The sequence below is a fragment of the Leptonotus elevatus genome, chromosome 6 (assembly GCF_054856555.1).
Source record: "Leptonotus elevatus isolate MCC_2025b chromosome 6, RoL_Lele_1.0, whole genome shotgun sequence".
Taxonomy (NCBI): Eukaryota; Metazoa; Chordata; class Actinopteri; order Syngnathiformes; family Syngnathidae; genus Leptonotus; species Leptonotus elevatus.
This window is the reverse complement of record NC_141244.1, coordinates 8,077,808-8,098,139: the sequence shown is the minus strand read 5'-3', so window position 1 is coordinate 8,098,139 and position 20,332 is coordinate 8,077,808. Positions and strand designations below refer to the sequence as shown.

The 20,332-nt window shown below is 39.8% G+C and overlaps 1 protein-coding gene across 2 annotated transcripts in view; it reads right to left on the bottom strand.

Annotated features, from left to right (window-relative positions):
- The window catches only part of zfpm2a (zinc finger protein, FOG family member 2a), a 138,580-nt gene that overhangs the window by 29,877 nt on the left and 88,371 nt on the right, over window positions 1-20,332 (bottom strand). The window contains exon 5 of one of the 2 annotated variants that reach the window (XM_086078803.1): window positions 19,685-19,796. In XM_086078803.1, coding sequence (XP_085934929.1) covers window positions 19,685-19,796 — 112 coding nt within the window. The remainder of the gene's footprint in view (window positions 1-19,684; window positions 19,797-20,332) is intronic. The other variant, XM_086078805.1, reaches the window with a different exon arrangement.

Genomic DNA, 20,332 nt, shown 5'->3' with positions numbered 1-20,332 from the left:
TCTTGCACACAAAAACAACAATAGGATCACACGAGTGCCGCTTATTTCATTGCCACTTTCTTTCACCCCATCGCCCCACTCGCCTGCCATTCCTTCAACCTCCCCACGCTCCTTTCTTTCATTAGCATCACCTTAAAGTGCCTGCTGTTTCTCAATTTGCGTTCTTGTCCGTTCTTATGTCCTTGCGATCATTGTTGGGCAGTAACTAGGTATTAGTAACGCGCTACTGTAACTTAGTTACTTTTTACAATAACTAATACTCTAACGCATTACTTTTTAAATACAGTAACTCAGTTACAGTTACAACATGGTGTCAGTTACTTGATAAATTATTTAATTTAATAATTTAATCTAGTAATTTAATTGTGCGACACTCGCAATACGCTCATTACTTTAGATGAGCATAAAAGAACAGTGTATGTTCTTTTTTTTCTTTTTCTTTTTTTAAGTAACTCAAGAGTTGCTTTTAATAGTAACACATTACTTTTTTGTTTAAGTGATCATTAGAGTAATTGAATTACTTTTAAAATGAAGTAACCGTAACTAGTTAAAATTTTTTTTAGTAACGAGCACAACACTGCTTGCGATCTGGTGAAACGTCATCAGTCACGGCCAACGTACTGTTCTAAATTTAAGCACAAATAAACCAGAAACGCACGGAATTCATGGATGTTTTTCTTGGCTGCTAGCTTAAACCAAGGTTGCATCGGTTGGCGACTTGGCTGGGAATATATATATATAATAGTTATAAAATAGAGGATTCACGTTTGTAGGTTAATTTTCTTTACCATCATTTGACGTATACATGTCAGAGGGGATGTTCATAAGTCTACAGTCGTTCCAATTACAAAGAGACTAGTGTCCTTAAAGTATATTCTTGAGCACGTTCTTGCATACTTGCCAAGATCACGAGACCGTACTCTGCATTATTGACATCCAGAAACGGCTACAGACTTCAAACCTCATTACAAAGAGCGACGTTGGTCAGGGGACTCATATACAGCTAACCTACATGCCAAAAGTACTGTCAGAAATAAACCTAATCATAAAGTCGATGATTTATATTGACATCAGAAAATATTTTCCCTCTGATCTCTAACACAAGAGAGCAAAATAAATAAATAAATACAACTAATTAATGATAATAATTTCCCTCTAAGTGGATTTCTGAGAGTCTGAAAAATGATGATTCTCTGTGATTCTCCCTATATTTGAAGACAGTTCAGGGGCTTTACTAGATTAAAAGACATCATTTTCTCAAAAATTAAAACAAAATACTTTTGGCAGTTAATAAGAGATCACTACTGCTAAAGGTATCCAAAAAATAAAAGTCTGCGCTGCCTCCCAGCCACAGTGTGTAAAATAAAAAAGACTGCCACTCTTATATGTTGGTTATCGCTTATAATTAGCCGTTTATGTAGCTTATGCCATTTCCCTTGTTTGATAATTATAGTCCATCCTGGCTAATTTTGCAGAGAGTCAGAAAATGCTTATTTGTGCCTATCTTCCTTATTAATTCCCCCTCACAAATCCTTGATTATTTTCCAATTCTATCCTCTGATATCTTTGGCTCTGTTTGTTTCACTCGTTCCACCAGTGAGCAGTCTGCCTTGCCTCTCAATCGCCTGTTTTGTTTCCCATTTTAATGAACAGTTGGATTCTTTTATTTCTCTACAAGTGCTGGATTTGCCTTATCACCCTCCGTCCCTTTGAGGGTTGCCAATTGGTTTTATCCACGGTTGTATCATTTCTTAGGCTTCCTCTTTTTTTCTCCACAAAGAGAAAGAACCACTTCGTCAACATGCCTCTCCGGAGCCAGAGATTAAAAACCTCAACATCACCTAGCTTCCAGCGCTACTCCCAACTGGTTTGTGTAAAACTCAATTAAACTTGTCCCCACTGAATTTCACATTACAGTACATTAAAAGGAAATTCTTCAAGCGTGATGACAAAGCCCACGTGTACCTTCAGAGCTGCTATTTAGAGCTCGGCAAAATGTTGGACTCTTCGGGGTTTTAGCCTCATGCTTAAAGGCGCTTAACACAAAGCAAAGAAAAAGGTTCAGGAGGGGAAAAAAAAACATACTCTATGATTTATTTATTCCTTTTGCAGACACCGTAAAGTCAAACTATTTGCTTGATGGTCTGCACACAGGCAACAAGGTTTCAGTCTATCAATTAGCTCCCACTGGTACCTTTTCATGATTAAAGGTAAACAGCCTTTAAAGTAAGGGAGACATAATAGCGGTTGTCAAGCATGTGACACTTGCGAATCTTTGTGAAATGCAGATTTGAATCTTTAGAGATTTGTGATCTCGATTTCAGAGCCCCTTTCAGTCAATAACAAATGACTCCGCTGCCTGCATACAAACTGACTGGGTGAAAAGGCAGCGTTCAGTCAAGCATCGCAGGTCGATGTGCGTTAACTTCATTCATATGTGATAATGTGCTTTCGACTACACGATAGCGAACCCGAGCATGTGAGGAGGAGGATGGCACCCTTGAGAGGTTGTCTCGCTCTATGAGGAGCTTCAAATCTTTTGTGTTTTCTACTGAGTGGGAAAGAACAAACACGGTGAGAGTTTTTTTCTCTAATGCTGAACAGGAGGAAAAAAATAAGACTTGGCTTCGCTGCAGCCAGGTTTGCTTTACAAGATGACAATCCTTCCCTCCCCCTCACTCTTTTTCTTGTTCTTCCCGCACGGCCGTCCCTCCCTCCCCAACAGCTCAAGAATTTAAGGCTGGCTTTGAAGCCTCTCGGTGTTCTTCAACATTGTAAAATGTGCATGTTCTCGTCAGGCTGTCAGCCCCAGGAAGGTGTTTTCGTGCTGAGATTAGTGGACAAGGTGCAGTCTGTGTTTTTGGCCAAACATGCCCATGCTTTGACACAAGGGGGGACTCTGACTCTAACTGGGCAACACACCAAGATCACTCCCTCTTGTCTCCTCTTCTTCTTCCTCCTCAATCCTCTCCAACACATGACATGTGTCACCGCCACAGATCTGCACTGGAAGATACAACCAGTTCAAGGTCAGGGCAAATCCCCAAAGCGGGGAAGAAAGACTGAGGCATTATGTAGACCCCTCCTCTCGGACGGACTTGCTAAATTTTCTTCAGCGCTTTGCATATTTCATGGTGTTGTAATGTCACTACTATAATGTTAATTAGACAAAGTTGGGCACTCTGAATGTGTTCATTTTCTTGTGCTGGAGATCCCCCCCCCCCCCCAACAAAATTGTTAAAGGGTACCATCTTCATTTTAATGACTGATTCAACGGGGTTCTCATCTGTTATCCTGATAAAATGATCAAAAATAGATGTGGTGCTCGGCAGGCGAGTCTCAAAATTCGTTTAAATATTACATTTAAATTTGAGTCTCCTTTAATGAATGAGTCAATTGATTATTCATTTAATAATTCACAAGTATTGATTTAATAATTAATTGAACCGATTTACCCGATGAACATGTCAGGACTGTAAAAAGGCTATTCCCTTCTAAGACATATCTCTCCAAAAAAAGATGATTCGATAGGTATTTTGATATATTTCAAAGTGGAACGATTCAATTCGGTTTAGGATGAAAATAAAAATACATTTGTTCAAACCATTTTTTTGTTACACCCCCATATATAAATATATATCTTTCCAGCACAAGGCCAGTGATGAACCAGGTTGATTATACATACCTGAAGTCTATTACTGTATAATATATCAACAGAGGGAAAGCAGAGTGCAGATACTCTGGGGCCATTATTTCCCCAGTGACAGGAATCCCAGGGTATCCAATATTTCAATTATTTCACATGGAAATATGCGTAAAACGTTATCATGTATCCACATGCAGTTTTCTACATCTGTAATTGGAGGGCTTCAGTAAAAACTTCCCTGCAGGATTTCACCAATGTCCTAATAATAATCAGACCAAATGCCGTTCTGAATCCAGGTGAGCTAAGAAAGGAGGGAAGAAGGGGCACTGTGTAATTATTTGGCACTTACAATGTCCTACACTTCAGACTCGGGAGTATGGTGAGCAGAAAATCTGTTTACTATGGAGCTGAGTTCCTCTCTCTTCTGTGTGGATGGAGCATTTGAATAATTCATAGGGAGTGCCATCGGCGTATGCAAAGGAAAAGTGTTGCAGAATATCTCAGCAAAGATGGCATTCTCCATTATGTGCACTGTGCCCGGTGTGCCCACCTGACATAATGTAATTGGATAAAAGTCAGATGCCGAATATGGAGAGTCAGTGCAATGTGCTAATTGACTCAAAAGCAGCTAGAGGAAAATTATTTATTGCCTCTCTATTGTTTTTTTATCACCAACAACTCATTACTTTTTTTTGGTGCAGTTACAAGAAATAGTGGAATACATTTACTTATAACTTTGTGTTCAATATGCATGACCTCTTCCAAGTACAACAAGGCATAAAGAATAGCTCTTGAATTAGAACGCTATTATTCTGATTGGGTTCAGCAAAGTTGTTTTTGTTGTCATTGTTGTACTCCTGGTGACAACTTGTCTCATTGGGATGTGGCTGACTGAAACAATGTGACATGTACTTTACATATCAAAACGGCAGAGCCTTTCATTTAAAGAGGCTTCTTCTTCACAGAATTGACAGGTAAACCCCCGGAGATTACATAGGGTGGTCTAATTAGTCTATCCCTGCGATACAGTATTTACACATCCCAACCAATGGGTGTAAGGAAGGAGAGTGATACAGACAGAGCCAACATTCGAGAGAGGGAGAGGGGACGGTGATGGATGTGTCGGCCACGTAACTGTAGAGAGCGGTCGGGCGGTTGCTTAATTCCTGACATGAAATATTACCTTCAGCCCTCGACTGAGCAGACCTGCGTGGATGGCAGGAGAGATAGCCTCCATCCCTCCACTGGAGGAAACAAACAAACAAACAAAAGCTCCGAGACCCTTGACCTGACAAAGTGAGTGCAGCTGATAAGTTAGCGCACGTTTTCCCCTTTTCTGCTTCTCACTCAATCGTGTCTTGTTGCCTTTGGCCTCAGTTTCACCTTCTTACGTCTCTGCTGTTCTATTAAAGGTAATGCTTGCCAGCTTCCCGTAGGCATTCTTTTTTAATATTTGTCACTCCTAAAAGAAAAAGGGGAGCAGGGGAGTCAATGATAAATCTTATTTTTGCCAGCTAAGGGCGTCTATCTCCTGAATAGAATAAAATTCAGTCCAAAACACTGCTGCGCGCATTAGGCAGCTGTAGGTTTAAGCCTTGTCCGCCATGATCAAACCAGGATTTATGAAGCATCATAACTCCCGACAACATCCAGCGGCTTATTAATTTTATATATTTCTGTCCATTCCCTGATATTCCAAGCCTTGACAGACACTCAAGATAAGCCAAAAGCGTTCTGACAGGATGGAGTGTGTATATATTTTTCACTGCTCTGCCACTATCCTCTTTGAATAGCTTTAAGAAGAAACCTGTGGTGTAATTTGTCGGCGGTTTTTGTCTTCACTTGCAAGCTTCCCACATGTATGGGCCCTTACTCATTCACTCCCAGCCATGTTCACTGAAGCAACCCCCTTCGCTCCGGGCTGTTTTACTGGATTTTGACAGATTTTGCAAGGCCCACAGAATATTGGGTTCTATTGCCATAAAAACATGAAACCTACCAAAAGAAAGATTAAAGTCTCTTCTTTCACGAGGAAAAAAGTATATTTGTATCTTGTTTCTGTTTTGCAGAAATTAGCTTTAGAATATAGCTAAATTTAATAAATATTCACATTCCTGGTGAAAACACTGTCAAAAAGAGCTTGTTGCAACATGGCCCTTGCTGATCTCTCTCTCTGCTCCCTAACACTAACCTGCTGGCCATTTTTTGTAATAACTACCATTGCTTTAAGCCACCTCTTCATGTCAGACGCTGCATCAAAGTATGCTCATGCATACAAAAAAAATCACATAAACGTATAAATATGTTTTGGAAATGGAAAGTATTAAAACATATTTACACGTTTAGGGGTTTCAATGAGTTAAATCCGACTTACATTCTGATGAGACACAAAAACTGATCAAATAGGGACAAGGAAGTACCTTCTTTTTTGGGGGGGTAGTAAATCATACTTTTTGTCATAGTTTGTATGGTCCTGTAACTTATACACAGGTGTGACTACATTGTCCATTTGTGTGAGTGTAAATAGTTGTCTTTGGTCTATAGTTTATGTACCTCAACATTTTCCCAAGATCAATTGACACCAGCTCACCTGTGAACCTAATGAGACTAAAGCAGTATAAACGATGGATGGATGGATATAAAACATTATCATCATTATTAGATTTGAACAACATTCTGGCTACATTTGTCAATGTATTGTAAAGAGTTTAAAAAATAGCAGATAGAGGTGATAATTGTTACAATATTGTAATTGTGACTCTTTCAAATGATGGGTCTCCCAAAGGGAGAACCTGAAGTCCACAAGCATATGATGCTCCTCTGATTGTACCCCCGTCACATCTGCTGCCCTCCTCTCTCCGCGCCCAGATGGCCTGTAAGTATGGCGTCCAGACCGACCAAATAACTGGCCCACAGTGGCTATCACACCCAGCAGTCTCTGACAAAGACCCTGGCCAGCCACGGTGACTGAAGCAAGCATTGGTGAGGAAGCAAGCAGGATGTAATCTCTAGGAGCTGTTGATAAAGGGAAACGCACAGGGTTTGGGTCAAAGGGATTAAAATGGTGAAGGTGCTGGGTATAAGAAGGAGAGGGGCTGTGGAATGGTGGCGGGAGCAGCGGGCGAGCCACCCCATAACAGTGAGTAGTGTGGAGATTACAGGGGAAATGGTGCAAGGGGGATTCCTGTGAGGAGATGGAAAGAAATAACTCTATATGGCAATGGAACACAGCATTAGTGGCCACCATTCAACAGTATGCAGGCTTAGCATGTTCAGGGCATCAGGCAGTCGTGTGTTGCTGGTTCGGTAACACTTGGATGCTGAAGGTAGTGTTGTAGTCTAGACCACGTCAACCGAGACCAAGACATTAATGAGACTAGGGACTTTCAAGACAAGACCAAGACTTTTGGAGGTGGAAACCGAGACAAGAGCAAGATTGTATATATCAAAGAAAAATCACACTGTGGACTAGAAATATGTCATCCCATGTGTCATATCTAAAGCTCAACCCATTTACTGGTGGAATGAAGAATGTTTCCATTGCATAAGAACCTCCCAAGTAACACCTTGGGGCTCGACTATTACCTGACCGGTTAATTGTTTGTTATTCTGTTATCTCATTTTTTTACAGTGCTACGCAAGCTAACTTGGCTGTAATATTAAGTTGGAGTTAGCTCTTAAAGTTAAAGTTAAAGTTAAAATTAAAGTACCACTGATTGCCACACCCACCTAAGTGGGGCAAAATTCATTCTCCGCATTTGACCCATTCCCTGAGGGAGCTGTGAGCAGCAGCAGGGGCCGCGCTCGGGAATCATTTGGTCATATAACCTCCCAATTCCAACCCTTTTTAATGCAGAGTGTCAAGCAGGGCGGCAATGGGTGCCATTTGTATTGTCTTTGTTATGACCCAGCCAGGGATTGAACCCACAACCTCCCAGTCTCAGGACGGACACTCTTCCACTAGGCCACTGAGCTGGTTAATATCAGCAAAAAAATGCTTGGGGGAAGAGGGGTGGCATGGCTCAGTGGTAGAGTGGTCGTCTCCCGTCCATGAGGTTGTGGGTTCTATCCTCACCCCTGGTGACCATGTTGAAGTGTCCTTGAGCAAGACACTGAGCCCCAATTTGCTCCCAGTGGACCTGGCAGTTCCTTGCATGGCATCAGCTGACCACTGGTGTGTGAACGGGTGAATGTGAGGCATTGTAAAACGCTTTGGTGTAGTTGAAAGCACTTTATATAAAAAAAACATGTCCATTTACCAATAATTTTGCTTATTGTAAAATAATGAGTTGTTGTGATTTTAACTTTCCCATTGGAGTTTAGTTAACAGTTACGTTACTTGTCTTTATGCTTGATCAAGACCTATCTTGAGCACTACAACACTGGCTGAAGGTGACATGCACGAGGTAAATTGGACTTACTTAATAGCAAAGGAACTTCTTATGATTGACTCACTCGAGAACTTTGTTTCAGCTCTCACTCCCTGTGTGACTGCGATTGTCTAAATATTGCCAATGCCATGAATAGAAATGACATTTTAAATTAAGAAGGCCAACCACGCTGGGTGAAATCAAGAGAGGGATGTTGAAAGGTTTTAACTGAGCCTTTCATGCCTATGCAAACCTCACATGGTTTGGATAGAGTTCTATCAACAAAACATGTCATTCACCTCTCCGTGGAAATAGGGCAGATATGAGACTGAAACCTATCTCGGGAAGACCCAAATACTGTACCCACGGCTTCCATTTCACAGTCGGCGGGAGAGCGGAGTTCAAAAGTCTTACATCATTTTTCTTTCAAGAAGCCATCCAAAGGCTCACATTCCAGTTACATTTCAAATTGAATAGACTTGTGTTTCTAGCAGTCCAGCTCTCTTCGAGTATTCTGGCCACTGGAGCGATGAAAGATTGGTTACTACTCACTGCTCAGGGGACCACAAATGAAGTGGCTTTGACAGAGTTGAGAGAAAGACTGCATCAGTGCCCCGCCATCTCTCTCTTTACCTTCACACACACAGACACTTTTTTCTTTCACTTCTTTTTGTCTGTCCCATCCTCGCTCTCTCGTTCCCTCTCTTGCTTCCCTTGGGCCTCCAGGATGGATGGCCCTGTCTGACCGGGGCGACACTGATGTCTGCTCTTCCACACTTCTCTACCTACAGCACGCCTGTCTTCCTTCTCACCGCTATGTCCACTCGCATTCTTTTTCATGGAAAAGAGGCACCCATCGCTGTCAACCATTTACAACCACCACAGTGCAGAACTACATGACAGCTTGTTACTTCCACCAAGCAGGTTGTGTTTTTACTGCTGCTTGTTTCATCAAATGCGAGCAGGATTATGCAAAAGTGTAGAACTAAATTCAACATTGTGGGGTATGGGGAAATTCATCGGGGCATGTGCAGGGATTTACTGTACACTCTAAATATGAACAATTTGGTGCTGATCCAAAATAGGTTTGTTTGGCCTTGGCAGAGGTCTGCACATTATTGATTGCCATTCAATTTTTTTCTCATTATAACTATCAAGAAAGTCAAACCCGAAGGGGTTACACACATTTCAATGTAGGAAATGGTGTGGGTGTCAAATAGCAGACCAACACTGTAGTTTGCATGTTCATGTGGCAGATAAAATTAATTTTGCTTGACCAATAATGATATGTACCTATATGTACCTACATATATACCTTATGTGTCTTTTAAAAAATTCATTGGCATGTTCATCTGTTTACCTAACAATTACATTTATTGAACATACCGCAAAGTGAAGCAACCACTTCTAGAGACTGTAAATTTGGTAGAGGTAAAATTATTAAAGCAATAATGCACATCAATAGCAACATATTTATACAGTTAGAGATTGCTTTTTTTTCCTCATTGGCTTTTTGTGGATTTTTTAAATTGTATATTTTTGGCTTTTTTATAACCCTAATTCCAGAACAACAACAACAGTTTTAAGAGAACAATGCGAGAAGTAAAAACTAAGAATATATCTACACTGTACAGTCTAAAAACAGTTGGGTAAAAAAACAAACAAACAAACAAACAAATTGGCTAAAAAAAAATAGGGCGACCCAACCTATTGAGTTATTGAATTAATCACAAGCAACCATTTTAATTTTTTTATTTTGGGGGGAGGGTGAGGGGGGTTGTTTTGTGAGTTATTAATTTGACACACCATTTTGGGTTAACTGAATAACCCAATTCAGTTAGTTACTAAACACAAAATGCTGGATCAAAATAAATAATAACCTACAAAGTAAGTCAATTGAATTGGAGCAACCCAACTTTTTGAGTTAATTATCACAAACTGTTGGGTCAGATTAAATAAAAAATCTACAAAGCAACCACATTTTTGGGTTATTAATTTTACTCAACTTTTTGGGTTAATTGAATGACTCAATTAATTTGGGTCAAAATGAACCGCCACAACTTTTTGAGGTATTTAACACAAAGTTTTGGGCCAAATCGAATTAATAACCCACAAAGCAGCACATTTTTGGGTTGTTTTGTAGGTTATTCATTTGACCCAAAAAATGTTGTTAATTGAATAACCCAATAAGAGGTGGATCAGTTGCTTTTGTTGTTTGGGTTACTTTTGACCAAACTGTTTGATGACGATGTGATAGCCTTTTATCCTTGAACGTATTATCTCTATATTATTTTCTTTGAGAATCAGATTCAAATAGTAGATGATACTTAGCAGGATATGTTGCAGGATTATTCAAATGTTACATACTGTATGTGTCAAAAATAGTTGCTGCCTCCCTTTTCACCATTGCTATTTGTCGCTGAGTTCAGTGCTTTAACAGGGGTCCAATTGCTATTATCTTTTGACCAGATCACCCGATAAACTGAGTCTCAGATAAGCTACTAATGTTGGAGGTGGCAGAGAGAATAAAAACAGTGATATCACACTGATATGCTTCTTTAAAGACGATGGTGTTTTTCATGCAGGTGGCTGTACAATCAATAAAATGGATTAACTGCAAAGCTATGTTAGAAAGGTTATCAACAAGTTCTCCTGCATGAACACGCTGGCGACCCCGCAAAACAATTTTGTAATGTGTTGAGCTATTTCTCTGAGGTAAATCTGATTAAGATGTGCCCAACCTGAGGATTAATTTCCAGAGATATATGTTATCAAAAAAAAAAAAAATGGAAGCTGTATGTGAACCTTAGATGTCTTGAATGGAATGGTTGCAACTCTCTTAAATTAACTGGATTGCTCATGTTAACAGTCGGCATTAGAGCAGTTCTGTATTTACTGTTTCTTCTCAGGCCTACCTGCTTAACTACTTTGTACCTAAATCAACCCTCAGAGAGACTTCAACCATGTAGTTTGCCATCAGCATTACTGACCATCTAAACACTTTCACCCTACACTCTAAAACACATTTGGGTAAAAAAAATAACCCAATATGGATCAACAAGGGGAAAAAAACAACCCCCCCCCCCTCCATCTCCTTCAAAATGAATAACAATAATAGTTAAACGGAAAGCTTCAAAATTTGAGTCAGTACCTGTTTGTGCCCCTAATGTTTTTAGAGTGTGGCGACAGAGAGTGTGGTTATTTTTGACCCAACTGTGAGTGATGCCAAATTGGATCAAAAAATAACCCAGTTTTAGTCAATTTAACCCAATTTAAATCCAACCCAACTGGGTTAAATTGGGATACATTTAGGTAAATTGAACCCAATTCAACCCAATATTGGGTAAATTCTTTGACAAAAAAACAACCCAATGATCGGGTAGTTTTGTACAAAACAACCAAGAAAGTTGGGTGGGTCAAACTGACCCAAATAGTGGATCGGCCCATGTTTGACCCAAATCGGGTTATTTTTGACCCAACTGTTTCTAGTGTGTAGTGAGCCACATTGGGTAAAAAAAAAAAAAACCTAGTTTTGTTAAGTTTAACCCAATTTAACCCAATTTTGGGTAAATTATTTTGCACACAAAAAAAAAACCATTTTGTACAAAGCAACATAGAAAGTTGGGTCAAATTGACCCAAATAGTGGATAATTGTTTTGAGTGTAGTGAGTCTTCTATGACTTTATCTATTTTTGTACAGATGGACACAAACGTACACGCCGCCCCTGTACTAAAAAATAACCTAAAACCAGTTTGGATGTATAGGAAGGCCCCTCTCTTTAGTTCTTTGTTTCTAATTTAAAAGAGCATTCATGACATACATGGCCTTGTATGTGTGTGTGCGTGCGTGTGTGCGTGCGTGCGCGTGTTCGTGCGTGCGTGTGCGATCTGACCAATAGCATCCAACAGCAGGGCTTTATCCTAAAGCTCAGTGACAATGCTTTTCACACCTACTTATCACAGCAGAGATGGGGGCGGCGAGCTGGATCATAACCAGGCCTGAAAAGCAGGCTAAGGGCTTTTGGAAGATATACACTAAAGGAACTCTTTAATTACTGACTCAAGATCCCACAGTAGATTAAAAATCCAGCCGGGGCTCATTTTCATATCTGCAGGATTTTTCAATGAATATAAAAATGGTCATTGATTATGCCGTTAAGAGGAGGAAATATAAAGCACATATCATCACATTAACTTGTGGTGATTAATGTAATAAAATGTGATCTTTTACACCCCATCTGTAGCGAACAGATTCAATACCAGAGAGACATGCTCCAAATATTAAGAAGCAGGTCCTCAAAATCCAGTTAACCACTCCACTGTTCAAAGACAGAGAAAGTAATAAGAAAGTAACGTATTAAATCCTAATGTGGACAGTGAGAGCAGTGTGAACATGGAGGGATGAGCAGCAAAACAATGACTAATACGTCCTTTTAACCTTTGTGTGTGTGTCTTTGCTGCCTTCCCTCTCAGGCACACAATCAGCCTTCCTGAATGATCAATACCAAAGCATTTCACATCATTGATTATACCATTATGGACACGTTAAATGTGTGACACACTCTCATGCGGGCACATTAACCACTGCAAGCCAGGGAGAGCAAGCTGCCTCTTCAACTGCTGTTTTTGTTCCCAGTATTTTTACCTTAAATGTGGTGCTTAAAGCGAGTCCAGGTACTTCGCTCGGATGATTATAATGCCACGAGGGTGCAATACATCACTCTTATTAGCCACACTGGAGCACAAAGGTATCATAATTAATGGCCGCAGCAGGATTGAACGCTGCCCTGACATGGAAAAGTGGGCCTACTTAAGCTCGACAAGGCATTTAAATATGCAGAGTGAATGGCACAACCCAAACCCTCCTGCTCGAAGGACAGCCCACGCTCATTAGCCTGACACCCTCAATGGCACTGATACAAGGGCGACGGGCTATTCTCGCCGACACACACGCACAAGCTGATCACAAGCACATCCTCCCAAAATGCAAAAAAAAAAAAATTGCGTTATTATCTATGAAAAAAACAATTTAGTACTCATCAGCGCCCATCACTCCCTTTACATGCTCTCCCTCTATTGTTGTTTTTGTCTGGGGGTTTAGCCCGCGGTGAATGCAGATGGACATTTATGTGTCAGCAGCCATTATGCGAATTTTCTGTAATGGCGTCTAGTGTGTGTGTCGGTGGCAAATGTGGGTGCAGTGGCAGAGCGTGTCGTCTGGTGCCTGCGTTAGAGAGTCTAGCAGGGAAACAGCCTGCCCAGCGGGAGAACAATGCACATAAAAGGCTGCTGGAGGAAGCGTCTGGAGCTGACGGCTTTCACATGGCTCTGAATGGAGCGCCGACAAAGTGCGACTCTGTGCCTATGTACATGTAATATAGACCCAGGACGGGGGGAAAAAAATACATGCTGGAGCGTATTAATGAGGTGAGACAGTGACTAGTGACTGTTTAAATGTTATATTCGAGCGCACTCTTGATTGCTATTTTATCAGGATTTTACGAGCCTCCACTTTTTCCCGTGCCCCTTTTTGCTCTGTTTTACAACTTCTCTATTACAAATGTGCATGCTTCAGCTTCAGAACCGAGCGCTCCTTTCCACCCAGCTCCGGATTGAGCCTGACCGCACCGAGTTATCGCATGGCTCAGTGCAATCAATTATTGTTGCAGCGGAATCATTAATAATTTCCTAATGAAAACGATTCTGTTGATCTCTCTTGTCTTTTAATTAAACATAATTAGTCGGCCGCTCTAAGCTGTGGTGGGGACTCCTTTAGGGTACAATTTTGTTTTAATACACCGATAATGAAATTTCTACATTGTGTCAGTTGTTTAGTTATTATTCAGTCACGCCATTTTGCTATGTTCCGAGATAACGGATCGTAAACCCTCAGCCTTTTTAAAAGGAGAGGGTTGAATGTTCGCCTTTCACCAGCAGCATGCAGCAATGTAAATGCCCTCATACCAAACATTCGAGCGGGTATTTAAAGTATTCACACAAAAGAAAGTGCTGCGCGTTTCCACACAGGCCACACGAGTTCATCTTATGCCTCCGAGGTCTTCAATCGGCCAGCAGTGGTAATGAAATGGCGGCATAAAAAAAAGGATCTGATTGTGAGGACTTAGTGACTGTGAAACAATACAAAGACTCATTGAGTTAGCTCATTCTTCTCTGTTCGGGCTTATGTAAAACATCCTAGTTACATTGGTCAATTTCTGTATGAACAATGGGCTAAGTTGCTCTGGAGACTTGTGGGACATGTCGGATCTGAATGCGGCCTGACTTAAGAGGCTTACAGTTGAAAAGTTTAGATGACCTCGGAATAATGCCACATAATATGCTCATGTTTCAGTGGGCGGAGACATCAGGTAACAATGACGCAAGCACGATGACGGCTCACGCGGAGAATGCATGAAACTTCTACCACTGTGGAATAGACTTAAAATATGACATATTTTTCCTAAATATTCTCATGTCAGCAGGTACTGAAACTAGAGGACTATTAACTAATTTGCTCCCCAAAATGTTCTATTTTTGCCATGGCCCCAAAAACATAATTATACGTTTTTTATGTGTGTTTTTTTTATATGCTAGAGCATTCAGAAGCCTTTGATGCAGCCTCTGACCTGAAAAGGTCACTTAAAACAATGGTAGTTATTACAAAAACGGCCAGCAGGTGGCAGCAGAGTATAAGATATTAACCAGGGCCATGTTGCAACAAACTCTTTTCAACAGATTTTTGAATAATGATGACATTTAGCCATATTCTAATGCTAATTGCGGCAAGATGGAAACAGATACAAATACACTTTTTTTCCTGACGAAAGAAGAGACTCTAATCTTTCTTTTGGTAGGTTCCATTTTTTTACAGCAAAAACACAATATTCTGTGGGCCTTGCAAAATCAGTAAAAATCCAGTAAAACAGCCAGGGAGCAAAGAGAGTTGCCTCAGTGAAAATGGCTGGGAGTTAATGAGTTAAAAGGGGAAATGAAAAAAAAAACGATGTTTGATCTATTGATTGATTGCTCACGGTAAAGCACAGTTGTCCATATTGATTTGGCTGTGTGCAACGTCGCCATACTAGCTTGTGTGTGTTTGTTGCTATATAATATTTTATATATTTATATTTATATTATATATATTATTTTGTTACTTGCTGTCCACTCAAAATGACAGTTGCTCAGGACTCCGCTAATGACCAATCACGGCTCATTTTGTGAATGTCACATGACCAAACTTAGAAAACAGGTGAGCCGTGTTAGGCCTGACCCCCTGAGCAAATTTTCAGTCGACAGCAAGTGGCAAAATGGCCGCCGCCTGAGATGGATAACAATGGGTTGATTTTGCTGCATTATTCATATTCCACAAACGTTGACTTCCCCATTAAGGAATGAAATCTAATGTAATTTTGTGAGTCAGGCTAAAGAATAACACCCGTCGTATCCTGAACAGTTTGACGCAACTCAAAATCTGCCAATCGGGGTGCATATACACTGAGCCTTTGTTAAATGTCTCCATTTTTTTCCATGAGTTTATCAATCTGTTGTTTATCTGCACAGGAAATTCCCAACTGGTTCCTATCTCTCTCTCCGGGTCCCTGTCTGTCATCCTCGCTCGCTCCTGGCGCTCCACTCTTACTGTAACACATAATTACTCTGCAGACTTTCTGCCTGTTTCTAGAACTTCTGTGCTTCAAAGAAATTGTCAGAGTGTGGAGAAGAGCATTGTGGGAGTTCCAGGTGGATTTCTTGATAATGAGAGCACAGTGGTAGAGTTGAGCGTTTTAGTAATGGCTGGCTGCTAAGGCTCTGCATGGGAGTTTAATGTAAAACAAACAGGGCCACAGTGGCGGCCTGAGAAAAGCAGATATTGCATTTGCCACAATGCCACTTCAGGGCTATTGCAGACTCTTTTTTTTTTTTTTTTTTTTACAAATGAAAATTAGTCACAAATAATTTATATTCATGAATTTGAGACATTCCAATGCCTCGAGCCTTGAAGGTTTTTGCCTTCCACATTTTAGGGGCTGAAACTTTCCTATCAAAAAAGATCAAATAAGACCCAACAAATCAGAACATGTACCATCAATCTCATATACATTTATTTACTTTACTAATATCATCAACCCCTCATTGGTTAATTTCTGCTGAATTCCGATCACTCTTACTCCCACTTCACATATTTTACTCACTTGTGGAAGTAATGGGGATAGAAGATGAGCAGTCATTTAAAGTGTAAAGCAGAAATCACAGGGCTAGTTCACTGTAACCACTCAAACCAATCAACAGTCAGATACTCCCCCATAGATTCAAACTGGCAGACATCCAAAGTGAACGGCTACTATCTTCACAGGCAGCCCTAAAGAAAGCCGAGACCACTGAAACGTGAGCCAAAACATATTCTGCAAGCATACTGTGTGGTGAGATATTCCCTGTTTTCCATAAGTAACACATCTCAAGGAGCAATGAAGCAGCCGACAGAAGGGAAGCAGCACAGGCTAAAGATATAAACAATCTGGGCCGCGGCTTTTCAAGGTGGGAGGAAAGTTGCAGTTGGACTCCGATGAGAGGAAGGGACGAGCCTTTAATCAAGCCACAGTATAATGGTGACACTTTAACATTCCATTTCCCCAAATTGTTGCAGAAAGCCCAAAATTCGATTTTAGTTTTAATTAGGAGTGTTAGAATTTTTCATAGTAATTAATCGCATGACCATTCAATAGTTAACTTACGATTAATCACCAATTTTATTTAATATTATTTCCGTTCTACATGTACAATAAAATGTACAATAAAATATATATATATTTTTAAGTTTTCATACTCTTGTTAACATAAAAGTGGAAAACAACTTTAAACTAATAGAAATATGGCTGCATATTTTAGTCATTGATTCAGTAATGTCATAATAATATATAAAATTCAGTTAAAATTAAAAAGATGTACTGTACTGTAAAAAAACAAAAAAAACGGTGATATTGATTTGTGTGGAGGTAATTTTTCTGCCACTAGATGGCATAATTGCATTTTGTAAGATGCTGGTGACATATTAATCTTGATTAATCTAATCTTTAACATGAAGTAACTTGTAAAATTCTGCACATTTTTAAAATTGTAAAATACAACTTGACCCCAGTCTCCACAAATATATATATTATTAATACATTTATTACTGCTAAATTTTGACGCGGACGTGTCTGCTGTATTGTGAATGGAATTACCTCAGTACAGGCTTTTCAAGTAAAGGGCGGTCATTAATCGGCCGTTAAAAAAATTTGTGGCGTTAAAGGAACTTTAAATTAACTCAAAATTAGCGCACTAATTTTGACACCCCTACTTTAATGTTTTTCTTTTTTTTTTTTCATTTCAGCCTCCCCTCCCCTCCCCAGGCTGCTTCAGTGATGTCGTACATATTCAACTTCTACCACTAGATTTAAATTAATTCGTTGTATTGTGTTATCGCATATCAGCGTTTAATGATTCGCTTGGCGGATTTCCCAATAATGAACTTAATGCAGTACAATACGGAACAACTGTCACACGGGGATGTGTGGAGATGTCATTGTGTTTAATTTAATAAGGTCGAAATGAACGTCACAAACAAAGCAACTGTGAGTGACACAGCTGAGTAAGTGAGTGTTTCGTGTGCTGCATGTGTTACTCATCATACGTGTATGCTACACTCATGCTAGCTCATTGTACATGTTTGAAGAGTGCAAATTGTTCAACTCAAAAAAAAGAAGAAAAAAAAGTGGAAAATCCTGTTATTGCCTCATTTTTTGTTTCATACAGTAATTCTGCAAGCAAAAAGATTAGAAGATTTTAAAGAAGTGCATAATCTTCTTTAACAGCTTATCAAAACTTTAATGATCTGGCGATAAAGAGCACAAAGTTAAGTAGCCGGTTAAGAGGATAACTCCCCAGTGCAGTCTAGTGATTAGTAGATGAGAATTGGGAGACTGAAAATCCGGGTTGCAAATCCCACTCCTGCCACTTATTCACTTTGAGGCAGAAGACTCTCTATTTCAGCTTTGGGGGTATTGTCACGGGGTAATCATTTTTAAAGAATGATAAATGGAGTCTCTTCAACCCGCACAACACATACCGTATCTTCCATTTTTTTTATGTATTCATTTTGTATCTCTCATTTTACCACCCATCAACACCCAATCATCACTGCAAAAATCGCACATTTTAATGATCACCTGCAGCTCATTCTGTATTTAATGAGTGTACCCGATTACATTGTCACACCACCAAAGAGCAGTGAAAATGTTTCGGTCACGCATTGATTGCTGCTTCCTTTTCTGTGTACATATGTCTCCATGTAAAATGTGAGTGTGCCACATTTTAAGGGAATGAGGGGACCTGTTTTTTGGCAGTGAATGGAGTCACCTGTGCTCACACCCACAACAGTGAAAACTATCTGGGAAATTACCAACACCCTGTCTAACCCGACTCCGTTCAGATTTACGCAGCTCATCACGCTGGGTTTGTTGGTAGTATGCCTTGAAGTGTATATAAATAAATAAATAAATAAGTAGACGGATAAATATATATATATTAGAGGTGTCAAAATTAGTGCGATCATTTTCTGTTAATTTAAAGTTCTTTTAACGCCACTCATTTCTTTTAACGCACGATTAATGACCGCCCCTTACTTGGAAAGCTTGTAGTGGGGGAATTCCAGTTGCAACACAGCAGACACGTCCATGTCAAAATTTAGCAGTGATAAATTTAATAATAATGGATATATTTGTGGAGACTGGGGTCAAGTGGTATTTTACAATTTTTTAAATGTGCAGAATTCCACAAATTACTTCATGTTAAGAATTTAGAAGAAAAAAAAAGCTGTCACCAACGTCTTACAAATGAAATTATGCCATCTAGTGGCAGAAAATTAATCAATATCACACTCGGTTTTTTTTACAGTATAGTACATATTTTTAATTTTAACTAAATTTTATGAATTATGAAATTACTGTATCAATGACTACAAGATGCAGCCTTATTTCTATTAGTTAAACATTTTTCCACTTTTATGTTAACAAGAGTATGAAAAAATATATTTCATTGTACATTTTATTGTACAATTAAAAGAGATATAAAATTTGTGATTAATCTTGAGTAACTATTGAAGTCATGCGATTAAAAATTGTAATCACCCTTAGTATATATATATATTCTTATTGTATTTACCTGTACACAGTAGAAGAAAACGAACAAATGAAACAGTGGCAACCCCATCTCAATTCCTACATTGTTCTTTATCTCTTCTAAGACACAGTATAAAAGAGGAAGAGGCGGGGCATTAATTACGGCAGTGAAATCTAAAGACAATTAACTTTTTGTGTCAATGATGTTTCTCAGTTCTTAATCAAGGTTTTAATGATATAAATTACTTGCTGGATGAGAAAAACAGATAGCGATTAAGTGTGTCATTGTAACGTTGCGCATGCTCATCCTTGCGGCCGTGCTCCTCTGAACATTTGAGAGCGTGTGTGGCTCAGAGAAGCGAGGAGTGCGAAAGAGAGAAAGTAAAAGAAGACCAGGAGACAGGCAGGTGGGAGTGGAGTGGACGGAGGATCGTCTGTGTCTTAGCGGCGATGCTGTGCTGTGTGGTGTTGCAGTGTGGAGAGATAACACCATTCCAGCGTTGCTTGCTTACCTTTGCTGTACACCACACAGTTGTTTTTGTTGTCCTCTGCTCCCTGCCAAGTCACATCCAGCAGCCACTTGGGGCCGGCGCTCAGCACCACCGGGACCGTGCTCTTCGTCTTCTGGAAGGCGACAGATAACAAACATTAATCATTTGCCTATTTTGGTGATTAGAGAAACACTAATAACTAACGCATTACGCATCTGCTGCTCTGAATGGTCGGCCATATACAGATAATTTGAGAAACTATAGAGTGAGTCCATCCCAATCCGTTTCTAAATATTCGTCATGTTGGTCATGGCTCACTGACAAAAGGCTGCATTTGTGGTTGGAAAGGAGAAAAAAAAATGTGTAAAAGACTTGAATCAAAAAGACATCATCCAGGATTGAAAATCAAGGACTCGAAAGAGATTTAAACAAGACTTTGTGGTTCCTGTGAAATGAAGAAAGTATGAAGAAAAGGGGGAGATGACTTTCAGAACGAAGGAAGGGAGTGTTCCGTGGTGAACTTTGGGCACATTGTCCCACACTATCGGCAGGATCTCACTATTTCCTGAAACAAGTGGGGAAGAATTTAAAGAATCAGTATCTATTTCAAAGGGCGATTGAGGTTAGAGCTTTTATAATATGCTGAAAAATTATACAGAATGTGTAAAG